The sequence below is a fragment of the Platalea leucorodia genome (assembly GCF_965183815.1).
Source record: "Platalea leucorodia genome assembly, chromosome: 8".
NCBI lineage: Eukaryota > Metazoa > Chordata > Aves > Pelecaniformes > Threskiornithidae > Platalea > Platalea leucorodia.
In genome coordinates, this window is record NC_138830.1 from 27,721,079 (window position 1) to 27,742,814 (window position 21,736).

Below are 21,736 nucleotides of genomic sequence, written 5' to 3' on the forward strand. Positions count from 1 at the left end.
TAACCCTTATTGTGCAGTCTGGCAGCTTTGCTATACATAAATCATTAGCTAACTTGAGTATTTTATTGTCATTATTTGTTTTCAAAAGTATTCTCTCATTTTCTGAAGCCAAGAAGCCAGATCTAAGCTTTTATGAAGCATGCTGTTTTGATTATTGTCTCTCTATTCACTGTTTCAAGGTGGTTTTGCTATGACAGCATTAGTAGCTTCAATGTATGTGTCACTGAAATTTGTAAATGAGTTCTGTGAACTTGGATGTATGTTCTCACTGAGAATTACATTCCAGTTTAGAGATGAGGCCATGAATCTGCTAATGAAAATCACTGTTACAGTGTGGTTTGGTTTTGGTTTTCTTAATTATACTTCAGTTCCCCCTGAGGTCTTACATTAACACTTTGTTTAATGTGTGAAAGCCAGAGCTCAATTCGCTGGAAGCAATAGCAAAACTTCCACTGACTTGGTTCATATTTGAATTTCAATCCTAAAAAATGTTGATGTGTCGAGACAATATCATGCTGGATGATATGATATTTTCCTTTTCAATCACGGCTTCTTAGGACACATGGTCCTTCTATTTAATCACTCTTCAGTCCAAATGTGTTTGAGTTTATTCCCTCCTCTTTTGATTTATTAAAAATACACTTGCATGGATTTTTGTTCATAATACAAACTTTAGCAAAAATAATGAATACTATATGCAGAAATTGTATTTACTTTAGTTATTTTTGATCACTTGCAGGTCTTGACAGCAAAAGAAAGAAAAACTCAGATAGATGACAGAAATAAATTGACTGAGCATTTCATTATTGCACTTCCTATGTTGCTGTCAAAGGTACATTTTTGAACAAAATAAATCTCTCACTGGTATTTAGAACTGTCTTTAAACTTTTTCATTCTGTAGTGTAGTTGTTTATTTTTACTTAACTATTTTTTTGTTTTGTTTCAATGATGTTCTAGTATTCTGCTGATGCCGAGAAGGTTGCAAATCTCCTGCAAATCCCTCAGTATTTTGATCTGGAAATCTATAGCACGGGCAGAATGGAAAAGGTATAGTACATTTGGCAAGAAGTCTGGTTGCTTTAAAGTATCTGATTACTATTCTGGTCACACAGTACTGTGCTTTCATTTAGCATATTAGTAATCTAACCTTGATTTGGTGTATTCTTTGAATGACTTTTTCTTTGAGTTTCATTGTTCAGGTAAGGTGAAAGCTGAACTTCTTTTCTGATCTACAGCATCTGGATGCCTTACTGAAACAGATTAAGTTTGTTGTGGAAAAGCATGTGGAATCAGATGTTCTCGAAGCCTGCAGCAAAACCTACAGCATACTCTGTAGTGAAGAATATACAATCCAGAACAGAGTTGACATAGCACACAGCCAACTTATTGATGAATTTGTGGATCGATTCAACCATTCTGTAGAGGATCTGCTGCAGGAGGTGTGTTTTCTTAAAATGAATTTAGTTAGACTACCTAAAATATGCTATGATAAACTGCAGAAAAACATTCTTACCAAGTCATGAAATTATCCATTTGAAGGTGTAGTGCAGCAGCAACTATTTCATAATTATTTGGAGCTATTTCTCCATGTAGAAAATCCCTTGGACTAGCCATTAAGCCTGCAAAGCATTGATGCTGTAAAACAAAGACCACAGCACAATCCTGCTTCTGAAAATTTAGTCTAGTATTTAAACAGTCCATATAAGAAGTTAAATGGATGAATGGGTGAAAGCTCATGAAAAATGCAGAGAAAGGTGCATTTACATTAATACTTGTGGTGATTCCAGTACTCCCAAATGGATATGCAGGCAGCAGAATCAAGATTGGATTGTGTCTTGAATGGAAGAGAAGATTTAGTAAGATATTTATAATGGCATATTGAAAGAGCTCTGGAAAGAATGAAATAAAGATACAGGTCTGAAACCTGGAGGTACCTGGGATTTACTTGTAAGGATTTATCCTTCAAAATGCATAAGACAGAATACATTAAATAAGAATAGAAACCTTACTCATTTTTTCTCTTTACGTCAATTTAACTTTGTGTAGCACTACTTAATTTGTTGTAATTCTCATGCTTTTTAAACGTAACTGAAGGGCTGCATAGATCTTTTTCTTCACTTCTAGTCATGCACTGCACTGTGGCAGATACTTTTAATTTTTGATGTACATTTATAGAAAGTTAAGCTACAGTCTCTCTTTTAGAATTGCGTATTAAAGAAAATAAGCTTTTTTCTATCTTTAAGTAATATGCCACATACAGGCGTATTGTATATATGGCTTGTCACATTGCAGAGTAAATAAAAATTTGTCTGTTGCTGTAGGAATGTACATGAGTAAAAAAGGCGGTGCACCCAGGAAGCAGGCACTCCACAACCCAGAGGAGTTAGCGTGCCACTGCACATTCTTTGATAGAATACATTTACTTTGCTGTCTACCTGTCTGGCATTTTATATGTGCTTTCTCAGAAACTTCTGAGCAGAACCTGAGAAGACATTCCAGAATTTGTGCTACATCTCTGCCCATTTGTGTGTGGCAAGGGCGTCCTTTCAGCTAATGCCACATTACACATCTTAGCCGCCTGTTTCAATAGCCATGGATTTTTGAAGTTTCTCACGTCTGGCCAACAGGACCAAAAACTCCGAGACAAAAACCTTGCGGAATCTGTTGCTGACTTGGGTAGCAAAAAGGGCTAAAGTTGGACTGCCAGCACAAAGATCCAGCTTCAGAACCAGTCGAGTTCTCCACATGATATGCCCAGCAGCTGATCACCATAAATAGTGGCCTTTGCTCTTTCCATTGGTACCCACTGACGGTGGTTTAGGAACTCTGGTGACATCGTCACATTTCACTATCCACACATCCAACACCAAGGTTCAGTCTGGCTCTATATGCAGAGTCAAATCTCCTATGTTGTTTTTCCAAACCTGGCTCTTGGAGAATCTTCAGCTTTTATCTCCACAGCCAAGCTCAGATGAGCAAAAAGCATCTCATTCACACTGTCTTGCCTCGAGATGGAAGAAAGTGCCTATGGGTTTTTTCAAGAGTCAGACCAAGAAGCAAGTGGAATCCCAGTTCTTTGACACTGACTTGCCATTTCTGTTATACTGCCTTGTCGTAAGGTGTTATGAAAATGTCTCCTTTCAGCTTTTTCTCATAGTTTTATCTTGGAACTTCTCCAAAGCAAATGCTGTGTGTGTTCTCTCTGGAGACAGTCATGTAACAGCCAGTGTAACAAACAGAAATTAGGTCTGTCTGAGGACGTGTAGCTTTTTTGGAAGAGCCTCCTTGAGGCTTCCACACTGTTCAGCTGCATAGATGTTACTCATCTGCGGATCCATTCAAAGATTCAGAGGTGGCATTTTGTTCCCTGGATAGTTTCACCCAAGAAAAGATCCGCTCTTTTGTTAGTGCTGGTGAGACACCCACAAGTAATTTTTTCAACCATAGTCCTGAACTCTGTTAGCAAATACAGGAACACTTAGATTCCTCCTGCTGTACAGCAGCTGCTCATTCTCTGACCTACCCATTCTTCTCCACACAGCAGCTTTGAAGGGGGGTCAAGACAATAACCAGTCCTCTAGTTCTGTCAGCTCCTTTTCTGTCATCCACATACCCTTCTGGAAGCCAGCAGTCCAGTTAGTGTTGAGTTTGGTTTACTATAGCATCGGTCCTCTTATTCTTTGATTCTGTGATCTGAGGAGATCCAGTGCTGTCCTTCCCTTTGCTACCTCGCAGTCCCTAGCTGTATATTTTCAGAGGCCCTTCTTAGGGAGCCCTCTTCCACAGGCAGTGTGGTCTCTGGGCCTCAAAGAAACACATGCCAACACTACAAGCAGTAAAGATGAAAGGAGTTTGGAAATCTACCTCTCTTCCACCCCCAGCCCGCATTTCAGGTCAGTTATGCTAGCAAAGCATTTAGGTCCAGCTGTTTTATTCTAGGGATACATGAATGTTGAGAGAGTTCAGAAAACACACTCGCTATTTTAGGTGCACTGTACAGGTCTGCAGTCCTGTCCTCTCCCTTTCTGACACTGCTTGAAAGATCCCTCCAGCCTCACCTTTTACTCAGGGGGAATCGGGGGAAGGCAGCGAGATGCTGGGATTCATAAACTACTTCCCACCAGTCTTCTCAGGAGAAATGAACTAGGGGAGAAAAACATTTTCCTGCAACTTTCCTTTATTACTAACTGCTGTTGAATGAGGAAGCCAGTAACTGCTTATTCCCACTCCACTTCCCCTTCACTTCTCTTTGCAGGCGGCTTCTCTTTATGCAGTACTCCAGTGCGAAGAGCCCTAAAGGATGCACTGAGACTACTGGGCATAGAACAAAGACCAGGCTCGTGAAGGAACATGGGCCAGTGATACCAAAATACTTCTGATGTATCCCCTTCCTGTACCCATCTTGGGAAGGAGTAGAGAAATGCAAGCAAGGGCTTATGATCTTTGTGTATATTCGCTTGCATGAGAGAGGGATGAGGACTGAGGATTTCAGAGAAAAGCTGTGTCTGAAAGTCATATGAGAAATGAAGAATTAAGTTTTAGATCCCTAAGGAAAAGGGAGTGCGGAGGTCAGACATGTGACACAGAGAAAGATGTGGAGACAAAACCAAGACAAAAGTAGGAGAAAACAAGAAAGAGAACAGCAAGGATTTCAAATTTTGGCCTTTGTGATATTCTTTACTGGGTGATCCTTGGTAGAATAATTAATTTTAATAGGTCTATTTCATCATTTTAAAGAGATTTTAAATTTTAGAATGTGCATACTTGTACCCAAGTGAGTATCCTGCTGCTTTATGGCTTCCCACTAGGTTGATAATGAGAGAAACATTGATTGACAATTGCATCTCAAGGCAGGAAAATGTTTTAATTGTTAGGCTTTTAGATGGAAAGAAATTGATCAAAATGAAATGGAGAAGAATTGTTCTAAGTAGATTTCCTGTTTCAGAAAGTTGCTGGGAAAATTAAGTTTTGGAAGTACCTTATTTCCACTTGTTTCACTAAGAGAATTTGCTGTTCAGTTTGCATAAAATATTAGGATAATGATATTTTAAAATACCAGAGAGAAAAAATCAAACTTAAATGAAAAGTTTGGATTGAATTGTGCAATATTTATTATTGGACTGTTATTTCCCCAGATTTGTAAAATCTAAATTAAAAAAAAACAAAAAACAAAAACAAAAACAAAAAAAAAACAAAACAAAAAAAAAAAAAAACCAAAAACAAAAAAACCACAAGAACCAACAACTTCCGTCCAATTCTTAATGTATGTCAGTCTGTACATGTGATTGTCATGTATTACAGTGTGTAACACTGTGAACAGCAATGAAGGATATGAAAAGAAAGAATTTTTCCCACTGATCATTTTAAAAAACTTGCTGTTGACATCTGCAGGTTTCTGGCATGGAGCAAGGCAAGCATTTGGCTTTATTCTTGTAGCACGTTCAATCAGCTGATGGTTAAACTGCAGTTCAGTACTTTTTGTAAAATAAGGTAGAACTCAGGTTTTATTCTTGGGAATGATTTCTACTGCTACGGGATACTGGTTTGAGTGTTAATACAGTGATACTGCTGAATATTGTCAGATGATCTTGCTTATTTCCTAGTACTATGCAGTGGTTATTTAAATATTATTATTATGGAATCTAGATAAAAGTCATTGGGAAATTTGGAGTCAGTTTAGGTGTCAGCATAAACCCTGAAAGGAATCTGCTTCTCCCCATGCAGTAATGTACTCTGCTGGATTGCTGAACTCTCTTAATGGATTTCCTTTCATTTTCAGGGAGAAGAAGCTGATGATGATGACATATACAATGTGCTCTCCACATTAAAGAGGTTAACCTCTTTTCACAAGTAGGTGATTTTTTTCCCTCAAAAATTTACTGTTAATTTTATCATTTCAGCAAGTGTCAGTTGATGTCTACTGTTAAGAAATGAGAAAATATATGGCCTGAAATATGAAATAGAGATTGATGAATGATTAGTGGCATTTGTCAGTATAACTGTTTGGATTAATTTGAGTCCTTGTTTAGTTAATGCCATTACTTTTACAGATTTGATTTGGTATACCATCCCTTACACTAAATGCTTTTACACCTATGAGTGCTTTATTAGAAGTCATACTCCCCTGCACGACAGACAGTCAATGCACAAGGGACGCTTGTTATCTCCGGCACCAGTGGATGCAAGCCAAATCTTTGCTTTGAGCCTCAGCTTAGGACAGCCTTGGAGGAAGTTGTTTCTCTCAGTTTCTCAGTGCCTTTGAGGTATTTCTCCTCAAAATTATGGAAATAAGTAGTAGTAATAATAATAATAATGATAATTAATAGTTTATGATGAGAGTCTGGAAGATGCATTCTCTTCCTGCAGAAATGCCAGGAATAGTTTCTCATTGAATTGTTGGCAAAGTCTTAACTGTGTGAATTGCACAGAAACTCCTTCACAAAGCATGAACCAGCCCAGTGGAACCAGGCAGCAGCTTTTCAGGGTCCTGCTGCTCTCAGTTAGACCTACAGGCACTGTCATAACTTGTAGAGCAGCCTGGAAAGTTTCACTTGAACTGTGAATTTTGGAGCATAGCACAAAGACCTAATCTTCCCCTCCTGTCTGTAGGAAGTAATTGCTCCTGGTCAGCATGTAAGAAAGCTTCATATGCAAATGGCTGAGAGCCACAAATCATTTCTTCCTTACCACAAGATGTGAGAGGACCTTGCTTCTGCCACCTCTTTTATAATAATTGTTTTTAGTGATTTCATTTCTCTTTTCTTTCTGTGCTTAGTCTTCACTTATCCTGAATTTTGCACTGGATTGTTGTATGATATGGTTCTGCAATATCTACTCTTTGTTTCCATTCAACAAGAGTCCCACCGAGATCGTTAAATCGTTACTAATTTCCGTAGTGCAGCAGGCTGACACATGTGCAAATTAGGTTTTCAGTCTCCCTGGTAACACATTGGAGCCACTTCTGCCTTTCCTGAGAGGACTGGTGAAAGCTGTAGTTCACATTCAAGAAGGTAGCACAAATCTTAAGGCTTTTCTGAGAGTCTCCCATATATATTTTTTTCCTTTAGGGTTCCAAAACTCAAGAGAGTTAATTCAGGCTATAAAGAAAGCTTTCTAGAATGACACACAAATCAGGGTCGGGGACATCTACTTTCACCTTCAAAAAAGAGAAAGAGAAAAGAAGCAAATCTAAAGAGCTGAAGACCAGCTATGTATCGTTTCTCAGCTGATGTGTTATTTATTATTATAGTTCAATGGGAATTTCTAATTAATATCTGCTTGCATATAAAGAAGTAATGAAATCTTTTCATTACTCTACTGATTGTTATGTCTGATTTGATTTCTTTGTGAAAGGAAACAATGATATCATCCGAGACAGAATTTTTGCCGAACCTTTAGCTATGAGATGAGGATCTTCAATACAAAACTCACATCAAGCGTTCTCATCTCAAAGAATGGTGGCTGTTGTCTGATACTGTCATTGTCTGTCATCAGCTGGGGGCCAAACGAAATTAAATCAATGGAAGAAGTTGAAATTGCAGGCTAAAAACTGATACCTTTCACATCTTCTAAAAGTGCACTGATAAAGTAGCTGCTGAGGCTTCAAAAAGAAACAAGTCCCTCTCTTCTTCCAGTGAGAGAAATTCCACTCTACCTTATCTGCGCTTGTGTTTTCTTGGTAGTTGCTGTTCCTTCATATTCTAGGAAAAAGAAGCCCAGCAAGTTGAAAAAAAACATGGTAGGGGAATATCAGAAAAGCCTTCCAGACCAAAAAGCTTCTATATTGAGATTTCCCAAGCCTGAGCTAATCCTCTTTCTGAGAGGGTCATGGCAACAAAAGGCTCACAGCACACTTTTTAATTCATGTCTTTTCATCAAACAAGGATATCAATATTCCAATTCAAATGAAATTAATCATTACAATGTTTCCTTCCAAGTTTTCAGAACAGAATAATAAATTTTCTTGAGGTCTTCTGAATAGAATACCTGGAGTATGTACTTGGGCTTCTTTTTTGCCAGGATCTCACTGATATTTCTAGCCATTTTTTCTGTTCTTAAGTACATGGAGACAATTTTTCTATACTGACTCCAGCACAAGTGCAAGGTCCTGCACCTGGGTTGGGGCAATCCCCGGTATAAGTACAGGCAGGGGGATGAAGGGATTGAGTGCAGCCCTGCCGAGAAGGACTTGGGGGTACTGATAGATGAAAAGCTGGACATGAGCCAGCAATGTGCTCTCGCAGCCCAGAAAGCCAACCGTATCCTGGGCTGCATCAAAAGAAGCGTGGCCAGCAGGTCGAGGGAGGTGATTCTGCCCCTCTACTCTGCTCTGGTGAGACTCCACCTGGAATACTGCGTCCAGCTCTGGGGTCCTCAGTACAAGAAGGACATGGACCTGTTGGAGAGGGTCCAGAGGAGGGCCACAAAAATGATCAGAGGGCTGGAACACCTCTGCTATGAGGAAAGGCCGAGAGAGTTAGGGTTGTTCAGCCTGGAGAAGAGAAGGCTCCGGGGAGACCTTACTGTGGCCTTTCAGTACTTAAAGGGGGCTTATAAGAAAGATGGGGACAGACTTTTTAGCAAGGCCAATAGCGATAGGACAAGGGGTAATGATTTTAAACTAAAAGAGGGTAGATTCAGCGTAGATATAAGGAAGAAATTTTTCACAGTGAGGGTGGTGAAATACTGGAACGGGTTGCCCAGAGAGGTGGTAGATGCCCCATCCCTGGAAACATTCAAGGCCAGGCTGGATGGGGCTCTGAGCAACCTGATCTAGTTGAAGATGTGCCTGCTCACTGCAGGGGGGCTGGACTAGATGACCTTTAAAGGTTCCTTCCAACCCATACTATTCTGTGATTCTATGAAAATGATTGTTATAAAGGTACCTTGGACATAACACAATTCTCCACAGAGGTTGAGATTGACATAGAGGTTCCTAGAATGAAAATTCACACAACACAGAACTTTCCCTTAGTCCCTTCCATGTCAGAGAGTCTTCATGGATTAAAGAAAACAAGACCCAACATTTCATCAAAGGTTTCTTTTCATCCCTGCTAGGGCATGTTTCTGCCAGAAAGCAGTCAGATGAAGTAATGGTACCAGTTCCACAGAGTTTCTGAAAGTGTGGAAAGAAGCAGCTTAGAAAACTTCCTTTTAGAAGAGGTGATCTCTCCACCCACAAAACTGCTTCTCTTTTTAAAGCAGCACAAAGTGAGAGAAGTTGTACCTTGGGCTTTGAACAGCTATGCTAGATACAGTCTAATTTCTCTACTGAGGTTTCATTTATCATCATTTCTACTTCTTTTGGATATAACAAACTTCTGAGTAACTTAGTCTGAAGGATATACTGGTCAACTACTAGAGAAAAGGTTAAGCAAAGGGTTTCTATAATAGGAAGAGAAGATCTGCTGGTCTGGAAATGTCCTGACTGATCACGCTTATACTGATAAAAACATGATGCATATCTGGAGAGCTACTATAGCCACAGCAGGCTTATGAAGTCAGTATCATATTTGAGGACTACTGGACAGTGATACCAACAATCCTGATTTCTAAATGTTAAACAATATTCTATATACAAGACAGCATCAAAGGGCACATCCAGAGTAATGGAGGTGATGCTTGAGATTCATGTGTCTTGCACTGAATTAACTGAAGTAATTAAATAAGAATCATAGAACCACAGAATTGTTTAGGTTGGAAAAGACCTTTAAGATCATCAAGTCCAACCGTTCACCTAGCACTGCCAAGTCCACCACTAAACAATGTCCCTAAGCACCACATCTACCTGTCTTTTAAACACCTCCAGGGGTGGGGACTCAACCACTTCCCTGGGCAGCCTGTTCCAGTGCTTGACTACCCTTTCAGTGAAGAAACTTTTCCTAATATCCAACTTAAACACCTCCTGGCACAACTTGAGGTCATTTCCTCTCGTCCTATCGCTTGTTACTTGGGAGAAGAGACCAACGCCCACTTTGCTACAACCTCCTTTCAGGTAGTTGTAGAGAGTGATAAGGTCTCCCCTCAGCCTCCTTTTATCCAGGCTAAACCACCCCCATTCCCTCAGCTGCTCCTCATAAGACTTGTGCTCTAGACCCTTCACCAGCTTCGTGAAATGCTGATATTTTGCAGGATACAAACTGCTACAGCACTAATGTGTTATGTGTGAAAGCTCAGCTGAATTTCATAGAATCATAGAATGCTTTGGGATGGAAGGGACCTTTAAAGGTCATCTAGTCCGGCCCCCCTGCAATTGGCAGGGACATCTACAACTAGATCAGGTTGCTCAGAGCCCCATCCAGCCTGGCCTTGAATGTTTCCAGGGATGGGGCATCTACCACCTCTCTGGGCAACCCGTTCCAGTATTTCACCACCCTCACTGTGAAAAATTTCTTCCTTATATCTACGCTGAATCTACCCTCTTTTAGTTTAAAATCATTACCCCTTGTCCTATCGCTATTGGCCTTGCTAAAAAGTCTGTCCCCATCTTTCTTATAAGCCCCCTTTAAGTACTGAAAGGCCACAGTAAGGTCTCCCCGGAGCCTTCTCTTCTCCAGGCTGAACAACCCTAACTCTCTCGGCCTTTCCTCATAGCAGAGGTGTTCCAGCCCTCTGATCATTTTTGTGGCCCTCCTCTGGACCCCCTCCAACAGGTCCATGTCTTTCCTGTGCTGAGGGCTCCAGAGCTGGACGCAGGACACCAGGTGCGGAGTAGAGGGGCAGAGGATTTTGGTTGCTAAGTAGTTCAAAAGAGTTATAGGTGTACCAGAATATGCGTAATTTTATGTGGAGGCTCTTCTTTAAGGAAGTTTATATTGAAAAGCCCTATCCAACTTGTATATAGTTAGAATTTTTCAGCTCTGGAAGCTGAAAAGCTCTTCCTGAGATCAGCTCTAAGGCCAGGCTCAGAGCAAAGAGCTGAGGTGTGCCCAGCTGTCAAGGCAATGGGGCATGCCCCCTGTGATGGCTGCCTGACATGGAGAGCTCTAAAATGAAAAGACGGAAATGAGACAGTTTTTCCTTTTGTATTCTCTGTAGGATAATCTATGCTGATATCTGCCTCTGCGCACCAAGGAGATTTTACTGCTTTAATTACAGCACTGTAATTAAGGAGGTACAACTCAGCCTTGCTAGCAACCCTGTGATTTGCTGAAGCAGCATCTATGTGCTTAATATTACTAGTCAGAGGCAGTTTTCTGACAGCCTATAATTTATGAAACATTTTATTTCCATACTTTGAAGACCATCCAGAATCTAAGGCAGGGGGAGTATTTTTACATTTTTGTTTCCTTTTAAGTTTTCCTATTGTTGTATTCATGGATTTGAATTAGAAGTCAAGATGCAACTTGGCTTAATGACACAACCCTAGAGTGCATACTTCACTTGCTCTCAGCACAAGGGCATTAATTGTTATGTTTTCTGTGAAACTTTTATCAGTGGGGTTTTCCAGGGCTAATACGCTCCAGACTGGGAAGCATTTCATACTAGAGTTTCAACAGGACCTAGGCATTCTCAGTCTTCAGTTCAACCTCTGTCCATTTCTACTGGAGAAATATTCTTTCTGGCTGAGCAGGGTAGTTAATTATTTAAACAAATTTGGGTAGCTCCAAAGCAGGGCAGAGCAAAGGGGTGGGAAAAATGAGCATATCTTGGTGATCAAGGTGCTGGGATGAGAGGAAGCCAGATGCTAGAGACTGCTTTCTTTAATTTAGACTTGCCAATTCAGTCTGAGTATCCCTTCTTCCAGGTAAGTATTTTAATCACCAAGTTTCTGATTATTCTGAGGTGGCTTGCTCTTTGATAAAAATATTATAAATTGTTTCAAATTATCTCAGTTTAATTCCACTGCAGAAAAATGTGTTAAACCTAAATTTTTTTAGAGAGAGAATTTTTGTCTTTCAGGCAACCTGATGTTTTGTAATTTCTCCTATATTTCTCAGTTCTGTATTAAAAAAGCTACATCATATGTTGTTGAGGTCTGTAAGGCTGTAGAATATATGTTGCTAATCTCATTTGTATTATTCTCTCTGGCGAGTCAGCTTGGTACACCTGAAATGTGAAACAATGAATGGGGGGGTGGCAACCACCATCTCTGTCTCATATATACATATATCATGCTGTCTTACTTTAGATATTTCAGGATATTTAATGATAATGTATATTATTTTTCTCCAAATGATATGGCAGAAAAATATGTAACTTTATTTTGCTTAAAGCCATTTTTCATTCAGTATATATGGCTAGAGTTTGGCCGTAGTTTCTGCTGCAATGCCAGAGAAGCACCTGCTGGAGTTCTATCAATGTTTAGAACCAAAGAGGAAAGATGATTTAGAGGCAACGCTGAGAAGAAGCTTGTAGCTACACTTAAGTAACCTTTAAAGATGTATGGTATGCAGAGAGTTTATCTTCTCACTACAAAAATCCCATGTAGTAAAACATTTTTCCTCCATTATCAGAAGGCCTAACTTCTGCTTTTAGCATGATATGAACTAATTGTGCAGCTGCTTTGTCAGCATGCTGTATTGTCTCAGCTTTGCGAAAGTACCAAACTGCTCACTGAGCTGCCAGGTCAGACTATATTCTGTCTGTGATGTGGAGTTTTGAGGAACACTACTAATCTCTATTACCTCTCGTTCTAGTGCTCATGATCTCACAAAATGGGATCTGTTCAGTAACTGCTACAGATTACTAAGAACTGGAATTGAACATGGAGCTATGCCAGAACAGGTACAGTTAGCAACACCTGCATTGCGTCATTTCGGGATTCAGTTTTAAAGAGTCTAGTCGTAGAGAAATTCAAAAGATTAATGCACTAGACTTCAGTTATTTAGGAAAAATGTGGAGTTTTGAATGAAATGTATATCATAGTGAGGCACTGTCCGGGAGGTGAAAAATCTTGGATTCTGTGATTTTTGAGCTACTTGCCTCACCTTTCTCGTCTGTAAAGTAAGGAATAACTAACGTTCCTGGCTGTGAAAAGCAATGCATAAATCATGATGTTTACACTGAAACCCAACATTAGTAAACCTTGGCAGCAATTAGAATTATCACAAATGATTATTGTGCATTGAAGGTAAGGTGGAAGCTTATGAAACCCAGGAAACAAGAAGAACATTTAGCAGGGATGCTGGCCAGCCTTTCCAGTGGAGTTCTTTTAGTGGACATATTTTCAACTTTGTTTCCTCCTAGTTTGGTTTTAGTCTTCTCATGGATGAGCACAGGGACCATTCCAGATTCTCCCAGGATTCTAGTTTAAACTGTAGACTGCCTGCTCCAGTATTTCAGCACATTTTAAGTTATAATTTGATTTCAATTAGAAGCCAGTTGTTAATTCTAACCCAACTTCATTTAGAAAAAAAAAATTCTCATTAAATTCTGTAAAAGTATTTTCTAAAAAGGACCATATGGAGGACACATTGCCACACGCCATGTGAAAGTCATGGCTTTAAGCTGTGGGACCTTCTTCTCTCTCTGCAGTTGCTACTTAATGCTGGAATTGTGCTACCTGGAAGGAAGCAGCCAGCATATAAAAACTGTCCATCCAGCTACCAGCCATCTTCAGTTTCTGGGTTTGACAGTGATATGGCTCCCCAAATACTTCTGTAAGATCATAGGAAAAAAGTTCTGAAATCTGAACTCTTCTCAGTATTTATTCCCTCAGTCCACTAGAAAGAGTTTGCTGGAAAGGAATGGTTTGGTCTTTAGTGATATCTTTCAAAAAAGTATTTTGTGGAGTGATTAGAGCAGTTACAAACTTGATTTATTCTGCACAGAACCACAAACTGTTGGAAGCATCTTCGAGCCAAAAAGAGTTTGAAATTCTTAGCACCTAATATAGATTTGAAATTTTAAAAAGATGCCATGGATGCTTTTATGAGCACCATAAATACGAGCCTAGTCTTCTCTATAAGAAAATTTGTATTTTCTCGCTTTTTTATTTTTAGAAATTGGGCTACATGTTCATTTGACAATGGAACAAATTTCCAGGCTGTTTTCTTAGTGAAGTCAGATTTAGAAGTATTTAAATAGATGCTTTTGAACTGAGACATGTAGATGTTGGGCTGTACTTCTATCATGCTGTGACATCACCTCTTGCTGTACTCCAATGCACAGTTTTCTGTTCTGTTTCCCAGCATTTACACAGTATTTTTGTCACCTGTAGTAGGCTGGTTTCTTATTGCACTAAACTGACTAATGAAAAACATAATATCCTTGAAAACAAAAAGTACTACCTAAGAGCTGCTCCTATTTATTCTCCCCAAAATGCATTATAAATTTTACATACACTTTACTGATATGCTTGATAATTCCAATGTGCTGGGATTCTTTCTGTTCCCCCTGTTACAGATAGTTGTTCAGGCACTGCAGTGTTCCCATTACTCGATTCTCTGGCAGCTGGTGAAGATCACTGAAGGCTCCCCTTCCAAAGTAAGTAGACATTTGATTGTACAGATTTTACTGAAGAAACACAACTTGCCTAAAAAGGCATTAGGTCTCATTCTCTGTAACTCTACCCACTGTACAGTCATTTTATGTCATTGTGAAACAGATATAAAATGTTGGTGTTTTGATTTATTCAATATTTCAAAATCTGTTCAACATCATGCATATGTCTAAATAAGCTATACAAACAGCGGAAGCTTGTCTTTATCAGGATTTGATACTAGCTGATTTTTATATTTTTATTGTTGAAGATACTTAATGCACTTTGTTGTCAGTACAGCAGTTTGCATGAATGGATAAGTAATGTTGACAATGCTTACCTAATAGTTGTAAGCAATACTGTTGATCTTTACACCGCAGATAGTTTAATATTTATGCGTATTTACGTTGCTTACCTTTTATGTACATATTTTATGTTGCTAAATATAAATGTAAGGTTACTAGCAGTGATGATTACTAATAAAAAGTAAGTGCACACAGGTGTAATGCAGTAAGGACAATGTGACATGTAACTTGTTTATTATACTTAGCTTTTCCAGGACCTTTCCTTAGCTCTTTTCTGAATCAGAGGCCAACATCCTCTCTTTTTAGGGCTTTTTCAAAAGTAATACATCAAATTAAAATGGTATGAAAACTGAAGTAGTAAGTGTACTTCCACACCGGCATCAAAAAGAAAAAGATGCTAAAGTACTAATAAAATAAACGTTTTACACCCAGAAAAATGATAAAAATACATTGTGAATTCCGTGAGGTTTTTTTGAATACTGACATATATTTACATTTAAAAATAGCTACTAGAAAAAAAGAATAATTGGTATTCTTTATTCTGGCTTTCGTTCCCATTTTCCCCTCTCAGCTTCTTTAGCATGCTGTTAGTATATAATATTACATCTTGACTCCTCATAACTGAGAAAACCGAATACATCCCATTTATTTTAAATGAACTCAGTATCTCATCACAATAAAGCATCTGAAGTCCTCCTAGCTAGCAGCATTGTTATCCTTAGCGAGAAACTTCACTTTGACAGAAGGAGCTAAGTAACTAAAAGTAAATCCAGGAGGCCATACACTGCTTCAGCCCTTAAGTCCATAAAACCAATGCACCGAATCTCATTCTAATGCTTCCCTAGTAAGGAAAACTGGACTGCTGGTTACCTGTGTAGTGAGTGACTTGGGTATGAGAAACCAAGCACTTAGAGTAGGTGCACTTAGAGCACCTGGTCAACTATCCAAGCCTGGACACTGTCTTCAACACCTTTATTTAATTTTTCCTCATGTACTCTTGACTATTGGGTCTTGCTAGGTGTCTTACCCACTCCTGAAGATGCCCAGCAACTCTGTCCTCCTATTTGCTGGGCCCCTTGAGCAGCAGTGCCCAGTCTTGCCTTGCTCTGGGTGCAAATGCCAAGACACAGAGCATTCGTTGAGATTCTTATCTTCCTTCAGTGCATTTCTCCATTTTTTTGAACTAAATACAATAAATAGCTGCAGTATAACATAGATGGTGCACAGTGATAGCTGTCAGCATTGCTGGAAGAAATTTTCATGTTTTCTTGTGTCTAAATTATAGCAAAAGGAACATATTTACCGTAAACTACAGCTAGTGACTAACATATACAGCATCTATCTGCATAGGACCTGGTCAGAATCTTTGCATTTTCATGTCAAAGTATTAACGTGGACTGTTGTTTGCAATATTACCATGATGGTCCAGTTAAACTGAAAGAGAAAAAGACATTTATTTCAGTGACTGGGTTTTTCTTGCAGACAAGCTTAGTGCAATTGTATGGCTTTGCCTACTTTTTCAAAATAGGATACATTTATATGAGATATTGTTTTATGAGATGAATGCAGAATAGCCTTGATCTTTCAAGTATTTCTAATACTATTCTGATTCATATAAGTCATAATGTAGTTCATAGGAATGGAAAGAACTATGAAAGCTCCATTGAGAATGACCATTCGAAGTACAAGTCAATTCTGCTTCTGGGATCCCCAGTGAAAATCATAATTAACCTAGAGCTGTTATTAACTTACTCTTTGGGGTTTCACCCCACCCCCTACAAAAATAATGAGTGTTCTGCATGCTTATTTCAAGAGGAGCATTGCATTAATGCCCTTCAGCTCTTCATACCTGGCCAGCAACCTCAGCTATGCTCACAACGGAAACGGGATAGAGAGAAATCCCCAAACCCGATGTTGTTGTAGCATTTTGTTCTGTGTGATTTTGTTCCATCAAACTTTCCATTGTAGTTTGTTCACTGTGAAAATAAATCTGATCTGCACTATATCTGTCATTTAATCCATTAGGAGATCATTTTGCCCATCGTTGTTTTATAAGCCGTGATTTAGGCTTATAACTTAACAGACGTTAAAGGGGATCACTTCTAAAGTATGATGTATGGGAAGAGAAGGGCATTAACATGAGCATCTCAAAATGAAAAATAGTGTTTTTCATGAGCATTTTTTAAGTATTCAGGCTTTTATGGGAAGATTTCTGACACAGTATTTTAATATGTAGGTCTACCCAGCTTTCTAGTTTTACTTTGCTGTAGCTGTAATGATCTAAGGGCAGAAGGAGGTGATGGTTTGTAGGCTGAAGTGGTATCTTCAGTAGACCAATGGATATGGCTGTAAAAATTAGAGAGGCTTTTGGACATACAAGCCTTTCAGGTTTGAAATAAAAGCAGAAGATCACAAAGCAAAATACAAGCTGAGAACAATTGCTGGTTTCTGTTTAGATACAGATCAGGTAAACTGTCTCTGAAAGAAAAGGAAAAGGTCATTGGTACCTATAGGGGGGTGGGAGCAGGGGAAGGCGAGGTGATAAGAGTTACTAGGAGGGAAGTAGGAGCTGGATAGTGGGGAAGAGAAGGAAGATGAAAGATGAAAAGGCTAATGGGGAGAGGGGAATTTATAATATGTCATAAAACTAATCCTGAGTCCTTGTTTTTCTGTATCCAGTAGATTTATCAATTTTTGTTCCAGGCTCGTGTTTAGAAGATGAATTTTTAGATTTCCCTTGAGCATCCAGGCTGAGAGATCAGAGATGGAGGGATTGATTTGTAAGAAATGTTCATCTGCTGCCAGCTGGGTCGTTTGCGTGAGTTCATGCTGGCAAATAGTAGCTGCTCTGTTTCACCTACTTAGTTACCGTGTAGGCATTCAATGCACAGGATAAAGTATATGAACATTTTGGAATTAAGTACAAGATTCAAGGCTGTTGATGTTTCTGTGGGAGGAAGTAGTTAATTTGGTAGCAGCAGGCATATATTGGCAAGTTTTACATTTCTTAATTGGGTATGCTCTGCATCCATTAGGTGTACATTTTATTGCAGGGAGTTTGCGGGCAGGATGGGTGGTTCTGGTAAGATTTCTTTCAAAGTGAGTTTTTCTTTGAGTAGAGCTCAAAATTGCTTAATAGTTTTGTGTATTGGTTCTAGGGTAGAGTCATATATGACAACCAGGGGTATACAATTGGGAATAGAGTCTTTTTGGAATGAAGTTATTATTTTTCTGGTATTCAGATGGCTCTTCCAAAAACACAGCCTCTCTCCTAAGAGGATTGCCCTTGTTTGGAAGCTCTCTTGAGCATTATGCCCAAGCCCAGGACACATTTATTGCTTTCTGAGGGATACTTAATATTACAGCTGTAATGTTTTGGATCATAGCTGACTACATGAGGCTAGGTGTGTTGGTCTGTAGGCTTTATATGTGTGGCAGGGAAAAACTGTTTGACTCTTGTGGTTTTAAATCAAATTAGAATCAAGTCAGCTCATTGATTTATTAACAACACCTGATTAACCTGCAGTCAGTGCAACACGTTTCCAGGATAAGTGTCAGCTATACAGCAGGTAAACCAGAATACTAGACGCTTTTATAATGCTAATGAACACCTACAAATTTCAAACTACCCTTGTGTAACTGTTCACAAATTACTCTAGTCACTTCCCCAAGACACACAGGCAATTTAGAGCTACTTACGGCTTCCAGCGGAGAGGATGTGCCACAGGTCACAATGTTGGGGTGCCTGACTTGGTTTTAATGCTGCTTGGTTTAAATGCTGCTCTGTTCCACCTCAAGATTCCTCTCCATGATCACACCTTTTCATGCTGCTTTTATGCTTCTTTTCAAGGTGACTCCTCCTTTTCTCAAAAGTTTCTTGGTAATCTCCTGGTTACTGTTTAATCTGGTCATTTTAAGCAAATTCATCCGAGAGTTTAAGGAAGTGATATCAGCATAAAAATGTTTCCAAGACATGTTAATATAAGAATGATAATTACTGATTATTTGAATTAGTAAGAAAGTCCAAATTATCTGCCCAATAATAAAGATTCCACCAGTTATCTTAAATAGAGCATAGAGTTGAGGCAGGGTTATTTTAAAACTCTTTTTCAAGGTGGCTAGTGGAAAAAAAAGGGCATACAGTGAAGTCAGTGTCTAAGATCTGAAAGGAAAAAAATTATTACTAAATGGAAGGATGCAGCAGGTAAGAATGAAATGTGTAGGCCATAGTCTAATGCACTAATCTTTGGTTGTCATCTTGTACGTGTTCAGAGATGCTTGAGTCCATGACTGTGTGGGCTGTCAGTAAGCAGACTAGTGGTAAGCAACACAGTATTGGGGGAAGTGGTTTATACTGTGTAGTTTGTGGGAGCAATCTGTTGTAGCCTAGAGAAAAACTGTTCTTCATGTGAAAAGGGGTTTCAGGATGGTTTCAAAGGAAGCTGGTAATTTCTCAGCAAGAGTTCTCTTGTCCATAGATCTCGGGGAGCAAGTCTTGAGGTAGTCAAGTCTTGAGGTAGGAGACTTGGGGATTAGATTATACAGTTGTTTCCATCTAGATTTCTTCATGTATTCAATAAACCAGGTGCCTGGGACCATTATACTATGCATTGTATGTGTAAGTAATGAAAAGGAAATATTTGCAGAAGAACAGAGTCCAAAATCTTGGAACAGTAAAAGAAAAAAAGCATGAATAGAGCAAACATTCAGAGGCAAGACAAAGGCAAAAAGTTCTGAATGAGCAGCAGCCAGACTAGCCAAATGCATAGCTATTACAAAGTGATTAGTAGGCAGAGGAATTGGTAGAGAGGATTTAAAGAGGGATTTAAAGAACAACGTAGTGACTTGGTGACTTTTCATACTTATATGGGCACAATGAAAGAAAGCATAAAATGCTGAAGGGAAGAAAAGAGTCACAAGGTGCGAAAGGTTGGATTGTGTTCCACAGTCGAGTTGAAAGCTAATGGCTCTTGAACATTGTAAAGTTTATGAAAGACTTGCATTTGCAAGGAGAAGGAAGTTAATACTGCAAATAAGTAATTTAGAGGAAAGGCGATGGGAAAATAGGAAGAAAAGCATTGGGTTTGTTAGACGAACCTGGCGAAAGCACATCATTTCTACATTTCTACTTCAATGGAAAAAACAAGCTTCAATTTAAAGCTAGAAAACAGCTGAAGAATTTTAGATAGCAGTCTCATGAAGATTGTTGTTCGGTTACAGGTGGCGGCAAAGCCGATACGAGTCCTTGCTCTTAGCAGCTCATTCTTGTTCCTGGCATGGACTAGTTAAATTTGAAGACATTACACTGTACAGTTCAAGAAAGGGTTATTTTTATCCTGGGTCACTTTAGTGATCCAGTTCACAGTGTGACCCCATGATTTCACCCTAGCAACCAAGAGGACAGTAAAATTTTTTATACCAGTTTTTCTGCTGAAGCCAGTATATCAGGTAATCACACCTCAAGAGCCTTGGCTGTGTGCCTGAGAATGGTAAAAGTCTTCAAAATCTAACTCATTTTTTTTAATTCCCGTTTTGTCTTTAAAAAAAAATTACCACTCTCTAGTAATCTGGGGATTTCTCCAAATTTAGAAAAGTTCCAGATGGCTCTGTTGCACTGTTCAGTCGAGCTTTCTTTTGCTGTCTGTAACTTTTCAAAGTGAATCTTTGTCATGCTATCAAGAGAGAGGACAATAAATAATGTGTACCTAAGTGTTACTCATTCTTTGGCAGAAAGAAAAATGGGAGACATGCTCATTCACTTTTTAACCTTTATATAGGATTTTTCATAGGTTTTAGTATCTCTGTTGAATTCATTATCATCTAAATGGAAGATAATTGTGATAGAAAGTAGGAAGTTATTAAAGTGATTGTAATCCAGTGTTTAAAGCTGTAAATCACATTATTATGTAACAGTGAACTGATAAGCCTGGCATCAGTCCTAGGTAAAATCTTGGACTGGCTGATAGAAAACACAGTCATTTCAAGGCTGAAGGGCAGAACAAACATGGCCAACAGATAAGACCAGAAGGAACAAATAAATTTGTTCTTGAGAAGATTGCATATTTGACTGATAAGGAAACCAGCTGAAATACCAGTTTCTGTAAGACATTGGTATCACATTGCATTTTGGGTGAATATGTGAATTTAATGTAATTCATATTCAATAGCTCAAAGCTGATTAATATATTAGAAAAAAATTGTAAGTGAGAAATCATCACACAAGGGGATAGCTTCTGATGCATTCCAGGAGAATCGTTCTCTGCTAAAAACTGATATTTTTTTACCAGTCATCAGGGAAAGTAAAGCGAAGGTATTTAAAATGTGGATGACATATATCAATTGGTAAAAAAAATACAATTAAAAAAAGAAAGAAGCATATTAATGCTGCCAAATGGGAGGCTTATACCTGGGAACAAGAAGGGTGATGAGTGGAAACTTGTGACTTAGAATAGAGCAGAGCTGTCTTACAGATCATGTAATGGCAGTGTAATGCAGTGGCACAAAGGGATCCTTGGCTATATTATCAAAGAAAAATTTATTAGGAATAGGAAGGTGAGGTAGCTCATAGACCTTCAGTGTCCATACCAGAAAATCACACTCACTCTATTGAAAATTACAAGAGATTTAGGAGCACTTGGGGTGCTTCGGCACGCTTGCAGACCTGCCTTCTGTTGTGAACCAGTACAGGAGGAACATAAGGACCACAAAAAGGCTTTTCAGTAAACAAAGAATAACAAGATCTTATGATAGGAAGCAATAAGAAAAGCTAAAAGTAGAAATGAGACACATGGACTGAACAGCCAGCATAATTAAAAACTGGAATTTTTAGCAAGGAAAATATTGCGTGTACACTATGTAGATTCTTTAGATTTAGGCTGGATGTTGTTCTGTAGGGCACGTTGTCTTCCATCTGAAAGCTAATAGAGGTATCATGGAGGAAAGTCTGCAGCAGCAGTAGGCTAGCAGTCTCGGTGTGAATTAATGTCTGTTTTGATCCCTTCTTTACGTG

General features: G+C 38.9%; 1 protein-coding gene across 1 annotated transcript in view; it reads left to right on the top strand.

Moving 5' to 3' along the window:
* Nucleotides 1–21,736, top strand: part of STAG1 (STAG1 cohesin complex component) — a 201,993-nt gene that overhangs the window by 152,557 nt on the left and 27,700 nt on the right. Inside the window, exons 17-22 of the mRNA XM_082320218.1 lie at nt 740–832; nt 958–1,047; nt 1,236–1,439; nt 5,780–5,850; nt 12,639–12,726; nt 14,347–14,427. Of these exons, the coding sequence (XP_082176344.1) occupies nt 740–832; nt 958–1,047; nt 1,236–1,439; nt 5,780–5,850; nt 12,639–12,726; nt 14,347–14,427 (627 nt within the window). The remainder of the gene's footprint in view (nt 1–739; nt 833–957; nt 1,048–1,235; nt 1,440–5,779; nt 5,851–12,638; nt 12,727–14,346; nt 14,428–21,736) is intronic.